The sequence below is a fragment of the Ricinus communis genome, chromosome 8, assembly GCF_019578655.1.
Source record: "Ricinus communis isolate WT05 ecotype wild-type chromosome 8, ASM1957865v1, whole genome shotgun sequence".
NCBI lineage: Eukaryota > Viridiplantae > Streptophyta > Magnoliopsida > Malpighiales > Euphorbiaceae > Ricinus > Ricinus communis.
Genome location: NC_063263.1, coordinates 18,586,659 through 18,604,741, shown reverse-complemented (window position 1 = coordinate 18,604,741; position 18,083 = coordinate 18,586,659). Strand labels below are relative to the sequence as shown.

Below are 18,083 nucleotides of genomic sequence, written 5' to 3'. Positions count from 1 at the left end.
TATGCGATAAGTGTGGAGTAAAAAGGGATATAATTTGTCATGTTGTCCGAGACTATATATATATTAGTGCAAGAGAAGTATGGGATTGCATTATACCAAGCATCATTTCTTTATAAAATAAATAATGTTCAATATAGTTCCACCCTCTGCTCTAAAGTATAACCAAGATTGAAGTATTTGTAGTAGAACGGATCGGAACCAATTATTTTATGAGTGCAAAGGTTCGGATTTGACCATTCACCAGAGGTGCATGCCTGATGTGAACCTGCAGGCTGATGTTCCGAACTGGCAAGAGCTATATAAGCAACCAAGTTTCTTTTCAGATTGTTGATCCTCAAATATGTGAGGGCTACACAATGTGGCTCAACTCGCACAAGTCACAATTCAGTGGGGATTCTCAAGCTTCTACACATCAATCATATTCATGTTCTGAGCAAGGAAAAGTTCAACGAAATGCATTATTGGAAGAATCCTGACGATACCACAAAACTGATCACAATTGACTTCGACAAGGTTCATGATAAAATCTTTGGAAATGCCTCAAGAAGAACTTGGATATATACACTTAATTCGTTGCCATGATGCTTGTATAGTATGGACTCATTGCATTAAGTCTTTTATCAAGTTGGGTTCAATATATGTTTTTGGTTTGTTTAAATTTTATTTGGCTTTATTTTCTCTCAACTAGGTTTCTTTTGTTCCGCCATCTTGAGATCTATTTTAGATCTAGTGTGCCATGGCTTCCTTTACATTCCCTGAGATACATGAAACTTTAGTATGAATAAAGTAATTTTTATTTATACCGGATGTCCACACCGTAATGAATAAAAAATTATATATATATATATATATATATATATATATATATATATATATATATATATATTTGTATTAAATAATTAACACATACTTTATTATATAAAATTAATAAATATATATTAATTATTTTTCGATTTTATATATAGATAAGGACATACATCTGAATTATGTAAAATTATTTCTCAAATAACATGTGTGAATATATAGTTGCTATACCACATCTTTTCCAAGACTCTTCAATGACCAAACACATCACTACTGAGACATCTCAATAGCATCAGGGTCTTCATTATCATCAAAGTAGCTTCATACAAACAACACCAGTCAAGGGCAATTATGAACACCTCTGTTTATAAGAATCTCTTATAAAAAAAAAATATCAATTTTAGTGTTTTTTTTAGCTTTCACATACAATTTAGTCCTCACTTGAGTTTGTTTATTTAATTAGGTCCCCAAATGAATTATATATCTCTTAAAGAATCATATATAGGAAAATAAATGAGTCTAAAAGACCCTAAAGACCCCCAAAATAAAATAAAAAATAAAAAATAAAAAGAAATAGATCCAGGACAAGCAAAGTCTTATCCCTAATCCTAGTGAATCCATCAAGGTTATAGTAGATTTCTCAAGATCAAATAAGACCACCTAGATCCAATTCTTACATATTAATGAACCCTTAGGTGAAAATTTATGTCTCATTTCTTTATTTTAACATGCCATTTTGGTGAAAAATACAAAACTAAATTCAAATGAATACATAATTTTTTTCATAAAAGCTCTCTCAATTCCCACAGTTTCAAAGTTCAAGAAGCCCCTTGCCTCCTATCAGAAAAAACCTCTACAAACTAATTATGGTTCACTAAGTGGATCATACTTGCTCAACTCAGCTCGAAGCTACTAATCACAACACTGGAGCAGCAAAAGAGTTCAACTTGGTTGTGTTGAGTTGCGAGTGCACTACCTTTTCTTGCATCCAACAGTCAGAATGTCATGAATTATCTGATAATTCCATCAGGTTCCTTCATGCAACCATCCTTGGCAGCTCTGTATCTATGTTCTTTATGCTTAAAAGGCAGGAGCTTATTTGTGTTGCCATAATATAGTTGGTCTGCAAATCTCATGCCAATTAGTTTTGCGCAAAATTGGTTGACATAAAAAAAGTGAGATAAAGGTATTAAAGGTACTGCAGACAGGAAAGTTCTTTCATTTCATAATATCTTCTCAGAAACACAAAAGAAAAAGAACTAAATTACAAAAGAAGTATGCACTAACAAAGCTTTTGACATTTTGGAGTACCGGTAGTATCTGAGCAACCACAAGAGAAGAAACATAAAGAAGATCGACAGCTTAAATAGGAGAACTGTCAAGAATTTGTTTGTACTTCGACACACATGATTCACAATTCAAGGTATGTGTATGCACTTGATTCACTTTCTAGCATTTTCTTGGCAACCAAACAGAAATGACAAGTAACATCGCAAAAACAAAACAAGAAAAAAAAGTTTCCCAATTTCACAAAATTGAAAAGGAAAAAAACCCAAACTACAAACAATATAATGAAAATAAAATCAGCTAACAATCTCCACAGCAGTAAAAGAAAATATCAAGAGAAGTACAAAACTTGCAGCAAGCAGCAGCGGCAGCAGTTTAGAGGTTTAATAAGTAAAGTTTGAGCAACAAAAGTTTGTTAAGATAAACAAAAACCCACAATAATTACTGACCAAATTAAAACAGAAAGGTGGTGAAAATTACAGAGCCCAAAAATAATAAAAATGATAATTCAATTTTTTGTATTTCCCGGAGAGAGTAGGAGAAATAGAGAGAGAAACAGGAGAAGAGTTAATATTGACAAGAGTAAAGAAAGCAGGTAAAGGTGTGTATGAAAGAATGGAATATATATTTATATATAATTATTACTGTATGTGTGAGATGAACACACCACCATCTGTTGCATTCTTTCCGCTTGTTGGCTTTGATACAAGTATAACAACACCAAAATATGGCTGCCTTCTGAATTGAAGTTCATCAATCAAAATTTTAAAGGGACATTGAAGGAGAATAAAAGGGAAGGAGCTATATATATAGTCACAAGTACTGCTTCAGAATCGTTCCTCTTCATATCAAGAAAGAAGCCATTGATGTTGCTGGAAAATTGTCCCTTTTCCTTTTTTGATAATAATGCTACTTTCTATTTAATTAAATGGGGCAAAATATGCTCCACGGTAGCTGAAAATACTACCAATACTACGTTTCCTAATACTAATAACATAAGTAAACTAACCCTTTACAGAGACCCAACTGGTGGGTAAAGTGAAGGAGCGGCACTTCTAGAGAGAAACGGAAAGTGGAGAGTTTGTTAGTTTCATATGTTTAATTTTCCGTCTACATGTAGGATTAGGATCAGTGGCCTTTTGTTTTTCCGTCTACATGTAGGATTAGGATCAGTGGCCTTTTGTTTTTCCGTCTACATGTAGGATTAGGATATGTTGCTGCTTATAAATATCACTGGCATTGACGTCTCTTTGCCAAGATTCCTTAGACGTGTTACCTCCTTCCTTGTTCAAAAAATAAACATCATTCACAGGCACGGGCAGAAAACGAAAATTAACAAGTGAAAGTTAATTAATTAGTGCCAGCCGATGACTTCGTTTCCTATTGTTCCTTTTCCAGTTTCCGTATATCACCCACTGTTTCTACCTCCTTTCTATGTTTACGGTCACCCGCAGCCCTACGTGTTTAAGAATGATTCTGGTAAAGTTCTCAAAATGGTCGGTTGGATACCTCCTCCCCAAGGATGGTTTAAAATTAACACCGATGGCACTTGGAAGAAATCTTCAGGTATTGCAACAGCTGCAGGACTTTTCCGTAACTGTAATGGACAATGGTGTGGCGGCTTTGCTATAAAGTTAAGGGATTGCTATTCAGCTTTTGTTGCTGAATTATTTGGCATTTTAAATGGTTTAAACATAGCATGGAATGCAGGTTTTAGAAATATAATTTTGGAGACGGATAATAAAACAAGTGTAGATAAAATATATGGAGATTCTGATACCAAGCGGATGGGTGATTTAGAAGATCTTTTGATTACTTCTATCAAGGAAATGTTAACAAAGGAATGGAACATCAAACTACAACATCAATATCGAGAAGGCAATCGAGTGGCCGATGCACTGGCAAATTTTGCAGTAGATTTTTCTCCAGGACAAATCGTTGCACTTCATTATCCTCCAGAAAGCACCATTAGTTTACTAATGGAAGATATATGGGGAATGAAATTTCCACGTATATGCGCTGCTTAGAATAGTTTAATAGCTAGTTTCTATTTGCTTGTTGTTTTAGATTAAGAAATTGTTAAGTTTTGTTCATTATTGTAGTTAATTGATTTTGTATTTTGTGTGAACTGATTTTGTATTTTGAGTGAAAGAATAATAATATTATAAAATATAAATTCTTTTGAGTAAAATCATTATATGTTTATTTACTTTTGTTTATTTAAGATATTATCAATTTTAAATAACTAAGATTGTTTGTTGTCTGAATCGTTAATTATTACAGACTGCGGTCAAAATCCTTTGGTGGGTAATCCGGTCCTAATATTGCAGGGGTTCCTGTGAAGAAAAGGAGCTTTATTTGGCCTGCTTCACCCACACCTGAAGAACAACAATAATCTTTACTACCAAATTTGGAAAATAATTCTTCACAAAAACTATAGGAATCCTAAACAACTATGGGATCACCATTTCCAAAAAGTTACAAATCGGAAACTACAAATCATCCAAACATCTTGCCCTCTCTTAGCAGCAGCTCTTGCATGCTTTGAGCCATTTAACAGAGTGGACTTGTTGCATCAAGCTTTCAAATTAACACACAGATTTTAGCAAAGCATGGATACATTATGAAATAGAACCAGTGCAGAAAAACATAAAGGGGTCATCTGGAATGCCACTTGCATGCGTCTTTACAAATGAAAAATTATTATCACAACCAAGATAGAGATATTAAAGAGAAGACTCAAAGCTACCTATTATATATGTTTATGCCTGTACATGATTTAATGACAGTGCTAATAACAGTGATAGTAGTAATAGCAAGTTTAACTTTTCTCCAGTACATGGATAAACATTATTTACAACCTATTTTAATATTTGCTAAACAACATGATGTAGCAAAGGACTTTCGAGGCAATTCTTCTGCACCAGTAGGCTATACAGAAGGGGATAGTAGATTTACTTGATGATAAAAGAGATAGCAAAAAACCATCAATATTATAAAAAATAAGAGCATGCAGAAAGCATCTCCACAACACTTGTGCTTACAAGGACCCAAATGGAACCGTCCTCCACATTGATGACAAAAACGAACCCCACATCTGCATCAGAGATCATACCAAAGAAATAGATCAGTGATTGTGTATCTGAATAATTCCTAGTTTCAGGATACGGAACTTTGCTTTTCATCTCCTGTCACAACTACTGCTCCATTTGCATGGTTGTCTGATAATTAATATAATTATAAATGACAATCGACTTCATTATTTATTTTGTTTCTAGTACTAATTCATTCTACTTCCAAAACTAAATTGCTCGTAAACAATGAACTTAGGCTTAGCCACGGAGTTGCCAGAGATATTTAGAATACCGCACAACACTATACTTGAGGAGTGGAGTGAGCTAATTTAAGTTTATTCATCAATAGAATTTGAAAAAGCCACTAGTATGTGACAGTTTATAGTCTGAGAACCTACAAGTATATCACGGGATGTTTAGTTGAGATATTTGGTGTCCTGTGCATTACATTTTTGCAAACTTGTATACATGTGTATTTGTAATTGTTTTTATGCTTGTTTGGAGAAGGAAATGGGAAGAAAGGAATAAAGCAGCAAATATATTGCATATGCATCAAAACACACAACACAGAGAGAGAGAGAGAGAGAGAGAGATGGAAGGCATACTTGCATTTTACATCTCTGCAGCCACTAACTCGCTCAACAGAGTGACCACAATTATAGCATCTAGTCCACTTCTTCTCTTCTATAAGTTCCCCAATCAGAACATCATTTCTATCTCTCAATTGTCCACTCTCATTGCACTGATAACCTGCATGCCATGGGATCTTGCATACATAGCATAAGTTTTTCTTGCAGTTAGGACATTTGATTTTCTTCAGTTTATCCTTGCACTCATTTAAAACCAAAGCCGAGCAATCCCGATATGGACAATAGCACCTTTCGACCCCTGAGACCACTGAATCACATAGAAGATCACACCATTTGTCAAACACTGGCTTTGAGATGATAGACCTGCATGAGAGAGGATCTAGTGGGTGCTTGCAGCTTGTTCCCGGGCATTTGATGTTTCCAATGAATCCTTCAACTTTTACTTCGACATATTTAGATATGCAGTCCAGGCAGAAGGGATGAGTACACAAACTAGCATTCTCAAATTTCTTGTTTGATAGCATGGGTTCAATGCATATTTCACAAGTGAAACTTGAAACAACTTCTTCTTTTTGCTCATGTTCTTCTACTACATTTGTTTCTTGGGGCTTCTGCAATTTGTTACCCATGCTGTGATATGCCCTTTGCTTACAAAGTTCACACAAACGTGCTGGGGTTAGCCTCCCCCCACTTCTGAAATTGGAAATTGGGGTCCTTCTCTAGGGTGATATGGCAATCCTCAACCTCAACACTGCAACAATTCATCATACATGTGTTTAAAACTATCATATACACTATTTCACTTAACAAAAAAAAAAAATGACAAAAAAAAAAAAAAAAGAATGATTGACAACAACTATTTCCAGAAGTCAATTGATTTGTTAATCTTCAATTCTCATCTTTTAGAGATATCCACATCAAGGGTTAAACAAATTCTAGTTTCACATATAAGCAAGAAAAATATCTCTACCAAAAAGGCACTTTCACACTGGAGCAGGGGACTGTTTGAAATATGCCCAATTGCATCGCCTGTTTAGGGAAAGAACTTATCAATGCAAAAGTCGCAAAGTTTGCAAACCTAAAAGGAAAATGCTAGTAGTAATGATCATATTTTCTGAATTCCGCTTTAAACTACTAATCACAACACTAGAGCAGCAAAAGAATTCAGCTTGGTTGTGTTGAGTTGCGAGTGCACTACATTTTCTTGCATCCAACAGTCAGATTGTCATGAAATATCTGATAATTCCACCAGGTTCCTTCATGCAACGATTCTTGGTATCTCTGTATCTATATTCTTTATGCTTACAAGGCAGGAGCTTATTTGTGTTGCCATAATATAGTTGGTCTGCAAATCTCATGCCAATTAGTTTTGAGCAAAAATGGTTGACATAGAAAAGTGAGATAAAGGTATTAAAGGTACTGCACATCGATAACCATTAATATAATTCATGAAACTGGGAAGGAAATTTGAGCTCATATTGTCATTTTAACACAACTTTAGAACTTGGAAGATGAAACTTACCCAAAAAACTCAAGAATATCACAAAATCAACCCAAAAATTAAAAATGATAATAATTGTAACAACTCTTCTTCATTTTCCCACCAATCAAATGGATGCAGTGAGTAAGGTAGAAGGCACACAGCCAAATTTCCAGTACTTTCCGATTAACAAAATTCTAATACCATCTGATCCTACAGTTCTTTCATTTCATAATATTTTCTCAGAAACCAAGCAGAAACTCAGAAAAGAGAAAGAACTAAATTACAAAAGAAGTATACACTAAAGCTTTTAACATTTTGGAGTACCTGTAGTATATGAGCAACCACAAGAGAAGAAACATAAAGAAGATCAACAGCTTAAATAGGAGAAATGTCAAGAATTTGTTTGTACTTCGACACACATGATTCACAATTCAAGGTATGTGTATGCACTTGATTCACTTTCTAGCATTTTCTTGGCAAACAAACAGAAATGACAAGTAACATTGCAAAAACAAAACAAGAAAAGAAAAAAAAAAAGGTTCCCATGTTCACAAAATTGAAAAGCCAAAAATTCCAAAATCAAAAACAATATAATGAAACTAAAATCAGCTAATAATTTCCACAGCAGAAAAAGAAAATATCAACAGAAGTACAAAACTTGCAGCAGCAGTAGTTTAGAGGTTTAATAATTAAAGATTGTTAAAATAAACAAACAAACAAAACCCCACAATAACTACTGATCAAATCAAAACAGAAAGGTAATGAAACTTACACAGAGTCCAATAATAATAATAATAATAATAATAATAACAGCAATAATTCCAAGTGTTTTGTATTTCCTTTTCCTTTTTCTTTTGTTTTTGTGGTGAAACAAAGACAGAGGGTGAGAGAGACAGACAGAAGAAGAGAAGAAGAATTAATACTGACAAGAGTAAAAGGAGAATTATTACTGTAGGAGACCAACAACAATGTGCGAGTGAGAGCAAACAGAGTAATTTCTGCTTTACTTCTTCTTTCTTTCTTTTCTTCTTTTCTCTTTTTTTTTTTTTTTCTTTTTTGGTTAGTTTGGACAACACATTTCTTGCTGGAAGAAATTAGTAAGAACTTGCAGTATAAGTAGTAAGTAGGGCATGGGTTTTTTCTTTTCTTTTTTCCTTATGCTAATTTTCTTGGCCAAATCCCTGTGACATAATCCATAATTTTTAATTCCTAATAAATTATTCTAGTTTTTCCATACCCATTTTGTATTAATTGTCGCTTTTTTAAAATTAAAAATAATAAAAAAATTCAATATACTTATTACTTTTTACATTGTATGTAAAATTATTTTTTTATTTTATTCTTGTATTAAAATAAATATAATTTTATTTTATTTAACTATTTTTTTATGATAAATTTATTAAATATTTTTTAATCCGGTTAAACTGCTAAAAAATAACGGTTAATATAAAATGAATGAAGTATATTATTCAATGAATAGTTTTTTTTACATTTAGTTATATATATTCCAAAGATATTAATTAGCAACAATTAACTTTTTATATGAAGTTAAATGAATAGATTATTTTTATATGTAAGGTTTAACTCCAGAGTTAAATTTCTTATTGGTAGTGTAGGAGACAAAGCCCATCCAGAACTAGGTTAAGTGTGCTAAGTTCAGTAAGTGTATTAATTAATTTTGTAAGAGATAGATATAAATATTCCAAAATATGCATTTTAAAAAGAAAAGATGAATTATTTATTAATTTGTTATAGGAGGACCAACAATTTTCTTAAACCTTTTCCCACTAATTTTAGTGGACAAATGGATAGAGGGTTTTGTATTGATAATTTTGACATGTCCAAAGTGGAAAGCTAAAGACAAGTTCATAACTCAAAAATATAAAGATGTATTCTTTTCTCTTTTGTAAGAATATCAGTAAATCAACATCTGAATTTGAAAGAAAAAACTTATTGCCTATTGAGTTTTAAATGTATGCAATAACCATTAATATTTAACTGTATTTTAATTTATGAGCCATTCTAGACTAATCAATTATATATATATAGCACTTAATTATTATTAATCAAAATATATTATTTTAATTTACTAAAAATTTCTATCTATAATTTAATCATGGGTACTTGAAACAACTATGAAATTTACTTATTTGGTTTTGATTTGTATAAATAATTTAAAGTTCTATATAAATTCATCAATAATATAATGAAAAAATGTATAAAATTAATATCTATTACTAAAAAATAAATTTATAATAATAAAGGGTCACTATAATATTCTAGCAAAACCTTTAATTTATATATATTAAACATTCACTTTGAATTTAGTTAAAAGATTTGACATGTCAGCAATAGAAGATGGCAAGACACATATTTATCTTTCTCTTTTGTCCAACTAATTTGATAGTAATATTAGCACAATAATTAAAGATATTGAATACTTAAAACATATTGCAAATCTCTAAAAGCAAAATTGAATACTTAAACTAAACAATGGAAGACTAAGCCTAAATTAATTTCAAAATTGAGAACTTGGTGCAAATTGATTTTGAATTTAGAAAAGTTGAAAGCTGTTGAAGTTGTGTTATTACTTTTACAAAATAATTGAGAAAGAAAATTTTGAAGTTGGAACTGAGAACTAGAGAAGAGAAACTACTTATTTACTTAACAAATATTTTTTATGTTTTTTTTATTATTGTGTACTGTCAAAACATTTTGCTGGTGATTTTGTTTGTATAATAAATATAACTTTTAGGAAAGTAAGAAATTGAAAAAAGTTTTCTTTTTGAAATTAGAGTTATTAATTAGTTAATATGTTGTTAAACTTATAGGGGCTTTTCTTAATGCAAGAAATTCCATGTTTTTTCCCTTTGTAGTCCATTGTTTGGCTTCTTATAATGTGATTTCTTATTTTTTTTCATTTTTTATTAGAATTTGTTATGGATGGGCTTGTAAAATTGAGATGGTATCATGGTTGGATGAGATTATTTCTTAGCTAAATATCAAATTATCTAAATTGAAATATCTTATGGCAATTGGAGGGAGGGAGGGGGGAATGGTTTCTATAAAAATCAATTTCCATTAAAAGAAAAATTTGGTTTAAGAAATTTAAATATTAAAAATAATATTAGTAAAAATAATTAATTAAACACATGATTTATAGTGATCCGATTAATTTTTTTTATCTACATTTACTATTTAAACTTCACTTAAATTTTTTTACTATTAATGATGATTTTAAGGTGCACAACATCAAACCTAAGTATTTTCAAGCTCCTGTATATTTAAGGTCCTATATTCGAACCTAAGTAATGGAGGAAAAAAAAAGAAGGAAATGAGTTGCTAAGATCTGAAAGGAAATATGGTAACATTATTGATCTTAGGCAACAGAATTGCACTTTTAGGTCTTAGGATTTAAAAGGAATTCCTTGGACTCATGCTATATATGCAATGAGCCATAACTATTTTGATACCAAATAAGAGATTATGTTGCAAAAAGAAGGTATAAGAAAAGGACTTATTTGAATACAAATTCATGTTCTATAAAACTTGTTTTTGTGTATAAGAATATATATGGTCAAATTAACTCATAATCTAATTAAGCCTCCAGCAATTTATTACAAAGAACCAAGCATACAAAATAACAAGGAAAGAAAAGGATGACCCAAAAGGTTATTTAATATTCAAGGAAGTGGGCAAAGATGACATGCTCATGTACAAGGAACAATTTTTGTTTTTGTATGATGGTTTTTAGTTATGGATTAATTATTTATTTAAATCTTTTTCTCTCTCACAAAATAATTGTGTAAAATTAAGAAAAATGAATGACTTAGGCAACCAAACATAATCTTATATATAAACTCTACTATTATTAAGTATATTTGTGATTTAATCCCAAGAATTATAAAATAACATAATTTATTTCCATAACTTAAGAAATTATAATAAGTTTTTAAAATCTTCATATTCTAAATAGAAGTCTCAATTAGTAGAATTTATGGGCTACTAATCATCACACATGACTGTGAATGATTGTCAAATAAACTCATAAACAAGAATTTTATATTAGTTTGAATATTTAGACAAATGTGACAACAAATGCAATTTAGGTCTTAACTTCAATATTGGCATTTCTTTTAATATTATTAAACTGTAATTTAACTAATATGTCTTTTATGGTAAAATACTAAAGCTACTAGAAATTGAGCACTACATATGCCTTTCAAACTACAACAAAAACCACATCAAATGAAGCCTAATCAAACCAATTAAAGTATATTCAAGATCCACCCCCAATTGTTTCTACACCCAAAAGGAAGAAAAAAAAAAAGCCTTCAGTTTGGATTAGCAACAGTCCAAGGTTGCTTGAGGATTGCTATTTCTCTACAATGGCACACTGGAAAAATAAAATGAGGGAGCAATTGGTTGAATTTGAAAGATGTTTTCATATAAAAAAGAAAATTCGAACTTAAAACTTCTTATTTCTAAAAATAAATTATTATATCAAAATTGTTTTAAATGAATAAGTTTATTAATTTTTACTAAGGCCTTAGTTACTTGATATGATGATATTCTGAATTACTCTATAGTAATTATGATTGATTTTAAATGCATGATATTTAAAAGTAACTTGAAGAACTTGACTGAAAATGTCATTAAATTAAAAAGAAAGAAGAAAGTTCAGGTTGGTGGCTCAAAGTACAAAAGTTAATGAAGATAAAATACTAGCAAGAGAAAAGCAAAAAAAAAAAAAAAAAAGGAACTCTTTGGAATAGTGAGAGGAAGAGAGAAAGAAGTTTCTCCAGTCAATGCAATTTGAAAAATTAAATATAGAAACTTAAAAAGAAAAATTAAAATAGTTTTATCTTCTTCATCTTATAAAGTTTAAGAAGGAAATAACCCAACCTCTTTCCTGAAAGCTTCACTGCCTTTACATGAATTGGTGGGTGCTTTGCCACTATTTCATCACATGGCCAAATAACAACAAAAAAAAGGTAAAATCTATTATTAAGTTATTGAATTTTTCTATTTTATTTTATTATTCTTAGTCTTATTAAAAATATTTATATATTGTTATATAAGTCTTTGTATTTTTATTTTTATTTTAATTAAGGACCATTAGACACTCAATAAAAATAAAAATAAAAGTATAAGAATTTAATGATATAAAATAACAATTAAAGGGTTCAATAAAATAAAGCTGAAAAATTGAAGGACTTAAAAGTATATTTTGCCTAAAAAAGAAACCCAACAATTTTCTTTATTGCCCAGAAATTGCAAACAGAAAAGGATGCTTTAGTTGAGAACTATTACCAAATCAGGGAAGACAATTAAATATATAGTTGCAGAAGTGAATGATTGCCCTGATAGTGAAAAGGACAGGCAACAGCTTTCATGGCTGGAATTTGGAAAGGAAGAAGGAGATCAGAAATTTCCTAGTCAATAAAGAGTTCTTTAAAATTAAGTGTTTTTGAACTAATAAATTATTACCCTTTGGATGAAACATTAATTTCTGGAACTACATTAGTGGTAATAGATATGAACTTTCATCAGTGTGGTAGAAAATTATAATGAAACTTGAAAGTACCCAATCATATATATATATATATATAGTATCTATCAGAACCTTGCCCAACTAAATATGATAATACTTAAGTTGGCTGGGAAATTGCATTAAATATGGGTAAGTGTTTTTATCTTAAATACTTTATATTTTAAATTAGATATATAATATTAGAAAAATTTTAATTATTTTTTAAAACCCGGTTTGGGTTTATTAGGTGTTCCACCCAGATTCTTAAACCCATTGTTTTATGTTTTGAGGAAATTTCGTGGGACACATTTTTCAAAAATAAAATTAGTTTAGTAAGACATATTAATCATACGTCTTAGAATTGTTTGCATAATTAAAAATAATAACAGTTAAAATAGATAGTGAAAATCATACGTCTTCACTTTTTAACATTTTTAAATTTGTTGATATATTTTAAAATAATAAAAATTTAAAATAAGTTAAGTGAAGGATTTAACATAATAGACAATATTTTAGGATTCTATAATTACCATTATAACAAAAATTAATTTTTAATGTATAAGAAAGCCAATTTAATCATATATATATATTAATTTATAAGACCTAAGAGATTTTTTAATATGTCTTTTGTTATAATATATAAGATTTTTATTTTGACATGTGTATTTATTTTTGAAAAATTAGATTTAAGCTTATATGTAATTTTATAATTTATTTTTATTGATTTATTGATTAATAAGTTACATTTTAAATTTCTTATTAAATACTTACTCTAATTCTAAGAAATAACATATTAATAATAAATTAGTTTTTAATTAAATCATAATTATCCTAAAAAATAGAATATTAATTATATTTTAATATTTAATTAATTAATTTTTAATTAGATATTGATTCTAATTCTAAAAAATAATATTTTTAAATACTATATTTATTAAAATATTAATTTTTTAATTATATAATAATTTTTAATTCTAGAAAATAGTAATATCAATTATATTGATAGTATTAATTTATTTAATATAGAATTAATTAATACGTAATTTTAGAATAATCTTTATATTAATACACTAATAGAATATTAAAATATTAAAAAGTTAAGAAAAAAATTAAAGATATTTAACTTGCTGTTATTTTTAAATATGATGATTAAATATTAAGTATTAAATATTCTATTAAATTTTATTATAGAATTAATTTTATAATTATATAATAATAACAATTGCAGTAACGCTTATATATGGAAGCTGAAATAAAGAGAATGAATTAACAACAGCTTGTCACCTGCTGTATACTACTGGAAAAATGTGCATCTTTTTGCCTTTAACATTTTAGGGCGAGGAGCAGATTGGCCCTTAAATTATTTTTGGGTGTAAAAAAGTCATTCAACGATATTGATGTCTCTTTTATATAATTTAAAATTAAACGATATAAACTTCCGTTAAGATTTCTTTCCTTGACTCAGAGTAAAGTACCATCTTTTCTTTCCAAAACTGTATAAAAAAATAAAATCTTTTATTTCCTTTTTTAATTTAAAAACACAAGACTATTGATTTCTCCATTATTATCATCTCCTCTCCTGCATGCCACCACCATCTCTCCTCCATCTTACCTTCGCCACCATGACAAATACACAAACTACTGATTACCTACTAGTTCATATATATGAGGGGATCCTTGCTTTCTCCGTTTTGAATGTCTTCGAAGGCTATCAATCAAATAAGTAAAATTGATTTCATTTGTTGAAAGCTGATATGATTCAAGCAGCGGCTGTTTTGCGTCTATTCATGCTTGGACAAACACTTAGCGACCATTAGGCTAGTTTTTCTTTTTAGTAGGAATGCTGTGTTCTTCATTCCCATTTCAACAAAAACAACTCAATAAAATGTTGGTGGCCTTGCTCATTATCACAGGAACAACCCTTTCTAACTTCCCAGCTTCTGACTACTCTGATAACTGGGCGTTTAGGTTGGCTATAAATGATTTAACACCTTCATCTAGAGTGAGATTGGTAACCCATATTTCTTCACCTTCACAAAACTCTCTTCTGGATAACCCCCACGATTGTATAGTATACTGTTTGCTGCATAACCGAAGAACTCATAGACAATCGCTGCAGAACCACGTAGAGTGAGGATATGTTTAGCAACAGTTTTAGATGACATTACAAGTTCTTTTTCTTTTTTTTTTTTTTAATCTCGTAAAATCACTATGAAATTAAGAAAAGATAAAAGAATATAGGTTATTTTTGGTGGGATCAAAAGGATTTTATTTGAGGTTTAAAGCTCAATTGGCAAATTTTGGAATTGGAAAAATCATTAGGCTAGTTAAAGATGTGATAAACAGAGCTCAAAATCAATTAAACGTATAAAGCAATAATAAAGAGAGGACCAAAATCAAGGAACAAAGAGAGTTCCTATAAGCCACAACATTGACAGCATTTGGAATCTTCTTGCTCCAAAAAATGCCGCTTCAACAGTCCCAAATCAAAATCCAAATTATCAAAATCAAGAGCAATTTTCATCCACATAAAATAAATAATTAAGAGTAGATCAGTTTGTAGCAGAGTGAGGAAGTGGCAAAACGCGAAAGAACGAAATAAACAGACAAATCTTTAAAAGAGAACCGATTACAAACAAAAAAAAATTATTCAACAATGACTTGATGACGAACTGAATCAAAGAACAAAGACCAAATCGGTTACAAATTGGAAGCACTGAGTTAAAAGAATCTATCGTCTTTATGAAGGAAGAAGTGAAAGCAAAGAAGAGAGAAGAATTAGCAAACAAAATATTCTTGAATAGACGTACATGACCGAGTCTTTCATATGATTTAGATTTTGATTGTTGTTATAATCTCATTGTAGCATCAGAATTCTTCATCGGTGAAGGAAAGTAAGAAGATATAAAGGAAACATAGTGTAATATGTACTCTCTGTTTTTTAATATTTTTTTAATGATGGAGAAGAAAGAAAAAATGAGGTGTTAACCCGTATTTTTTATTACTCAAATAAAATAAAAAGAAGTTTACTCTGTTTGTCGCCAGGGGCATGGATAGCAAATTTTTGATAGATTAATTGGAGCCAATCCGCTCCTTGATGCACCTTTTTTTTCTATATTATTTAATCAATAGATGTGACTTGTCACTCTATTATATTTTTCAAAAATTCTAATTATTTAATATATTCTTCTTCTTTCTCATTTGATTATTAATATATAATAGTTAATTTAAGAACAATCATTCTTAAAATGTAACAAAAATTAAATAGAAATAAATTAAGAAATTAGGGAACGTATACGCTCGGTACTCAATATTTGATGCTTATGTATTATTTAATTGTAACTATAAGAAAAAAATTATTTCATTTTCTCTTAGATTCAACTTTTTGTTTTTTCTTTAATTTAAGCTATTAATAATTAAATTAATTTTAAAGTTTCAAGCTTTGCTAAATCATAGAAATTTATTGCTTGCTCTTATTAGTATAAGTTATACAATTCTTATACTATTTATAATATATAATATAAAAGTTAATTAATGTTATACATCAATTAATTATTTCACAATAAATCTTGGTAATAATCATATGGATTTGGTTTTACTTTTAAACATGTTATATTATTCATGTAATAGATGTAAGCAAAAAATAAAAATCAAATGCCTTAATTAATTATTTGATTTATATTTAAAATATAAGAATATATTTTATGTGATTAGAATAAAAAATTAAAAAATTAAAAATCAAAAACTAAATTTTATTACCCATGATTTATTCTTTGATAATTTGTAATTATAAGCTTTGAATATGTAAAATAATTTTTTTTTATTAAGATGCAAAATAATTAGCAAACGATATGACAACCTATTATCCATTTTTTTAATGTTGTAAGATCATATGATTCATCAAAGAATAATAAGTTGGATTCTTGAAATTAGAGATCAAATGTTGATCTTTTTTTTTACTAATTTTTCATACTTTATTCCGTTTGATATTCAATAAGTAATTTTATTTATTTTTCTTTAGCTCCTATTAGTATAAATTTTATGATTCTTAAGCTATCTATCACTTGGTTTTCAGATTGATAATATGAAATTTTAACAATGTTGTACATTATTTAATTATTTGATAATAAATTTTAATGATAATCATATTGTCATTAATTTGGTTTCACTTATGAACATATTATGATATGTATGCAATAGATGCAAAAAATAAAAATAGGTTTTGATTAATTATTTAACTTATGTTAAAAATATTAATTTTTTTAAAACAATGTGATCATAATTAATTTAGTCAAAAAAGAAATAAAAAATAAGACACTACAAAAATATTTAAGAAATCATGGAAATTACTATTACTTATTATTGAAATTAATGTACCATGATATGATATGAGAATTATTATCACGCCAAATTAAATAATTTAACCCAGTTTAATATACATAAAAATAATTATTTTTATTAAGTATGAATAATTAGTTACTGACGTTTTTAATGCATAATAACTTAAAGTTAAAAACTATACATATAATGTCAGGACTAATAGATAATTTATTTTATTTTTTGTTAAGTCCATATATAATAATTAATAGATAAGTGATATATATTTATATTTTTTTATATTTTAAAATAGATGATCGATATTTATTTATTAATTTAGAATTAATTATTTTATCAATTTAATATATAAATAGAAATAGAAACTAAAATTTAAATTTAATGTGAGCAATGTGGATGTCCCTTGGTCTAAACCTTCTGCTGATATGGCTTGAGTGATTTAGGAGAGGAGGAGACTGTGGGATTGGTGTTATTATTCTGGAATGTTTCTGCTCTCTCATTTCCTCCTAATCTTCCATACTAGCAACTGTTATTTGCTTGTCATTGTGCCGTTAGTCAGAATTATTCTTCAGGGTGACCACAATGTCCCTTCAGGATCAATTTAAATAAAATTTTGAACTTAAGTGCACACAAATAATTTAAACCAATCTGATAAAAAAAAAAACGAAATATTTTTAAAATTATCTATTGATTTGACATGAGTCTTTTTGCTCTTTATTTATATCTCAGCAAAATAAATAATTTTTTTATTTTATTTTTTATTTCCATATTTGATATTTGGCGGTTTATTAATTAATAAATATATATTAATTTTCTGATGCACGTGTCGTATCTGTATCGGACCACAATTAATACGGGCCGAAGCAGTATATAAGGGCTTTGAGATTCCAAATTAATTTTGTACTTATTAAAAGAATAAAATAAGAAACAGAAGGAATATATGAGACAGAGAGCCCAACCCTAGTTCACCCAGACGA

The 18,083-nt window shown here is 28.8% G+C and overlaps 1 protein-coding gene across 11 annotated transcripts; it reads right to left on the bottom strand.

Moving 5' to 3' along the window:
- Positions 1-4,729: 4,729 nt before the first annotated feature.
- On the bottom strand, positions 4,730-8,530 carry LOC8263174 (E3 ubiquitin-protein ligase RSL1). 11 transcript variants are annotated; one of them, XM_048378638.1, is made up of 5 exons: positions 7,563-7,985; positions 6,954-7,100; positions 6,726-6,784; positions 5,771-6,506; positions 4,730-5,188 (listed from the first exon to the last, which is right to left on the bottom strand). In XM_048378638.1, exons 4-5 carry the CDS (start codon positions 6,382-6,384, stop codon positions 5,023-5,025), a joined length of 780 nt encoding a protein of 259 aa, XP_048234595.1. In that variant the 5' UTR covers positions 6,385-6,506; positions 6,726-6,784; positions 6,954-7,100; positions 7,563-7,985; the 3' UTR covers positions 4,730-5,022. The 11 variants fall into 11 exon arrangements, with proteins under 11 accessions (XP_048234595.1, XP_015581566.1, XP_015581567.1 ...); XM_015726080.3 differs by lacking the exon at positions 7,563-7,985 and adding an exon at positions 8,166-8,530 and having other exon boundaries at positions 6,726-7,100; XM_015726081.3 differs by lacking the exon at positions 7,563-7,985 and adding an exon at positions 8,189-8,530 and having other exon boundaries at positions 6,726-7,100.
- Positions 8,531-18,083: the final 9,553 nt, after the last annotated feature.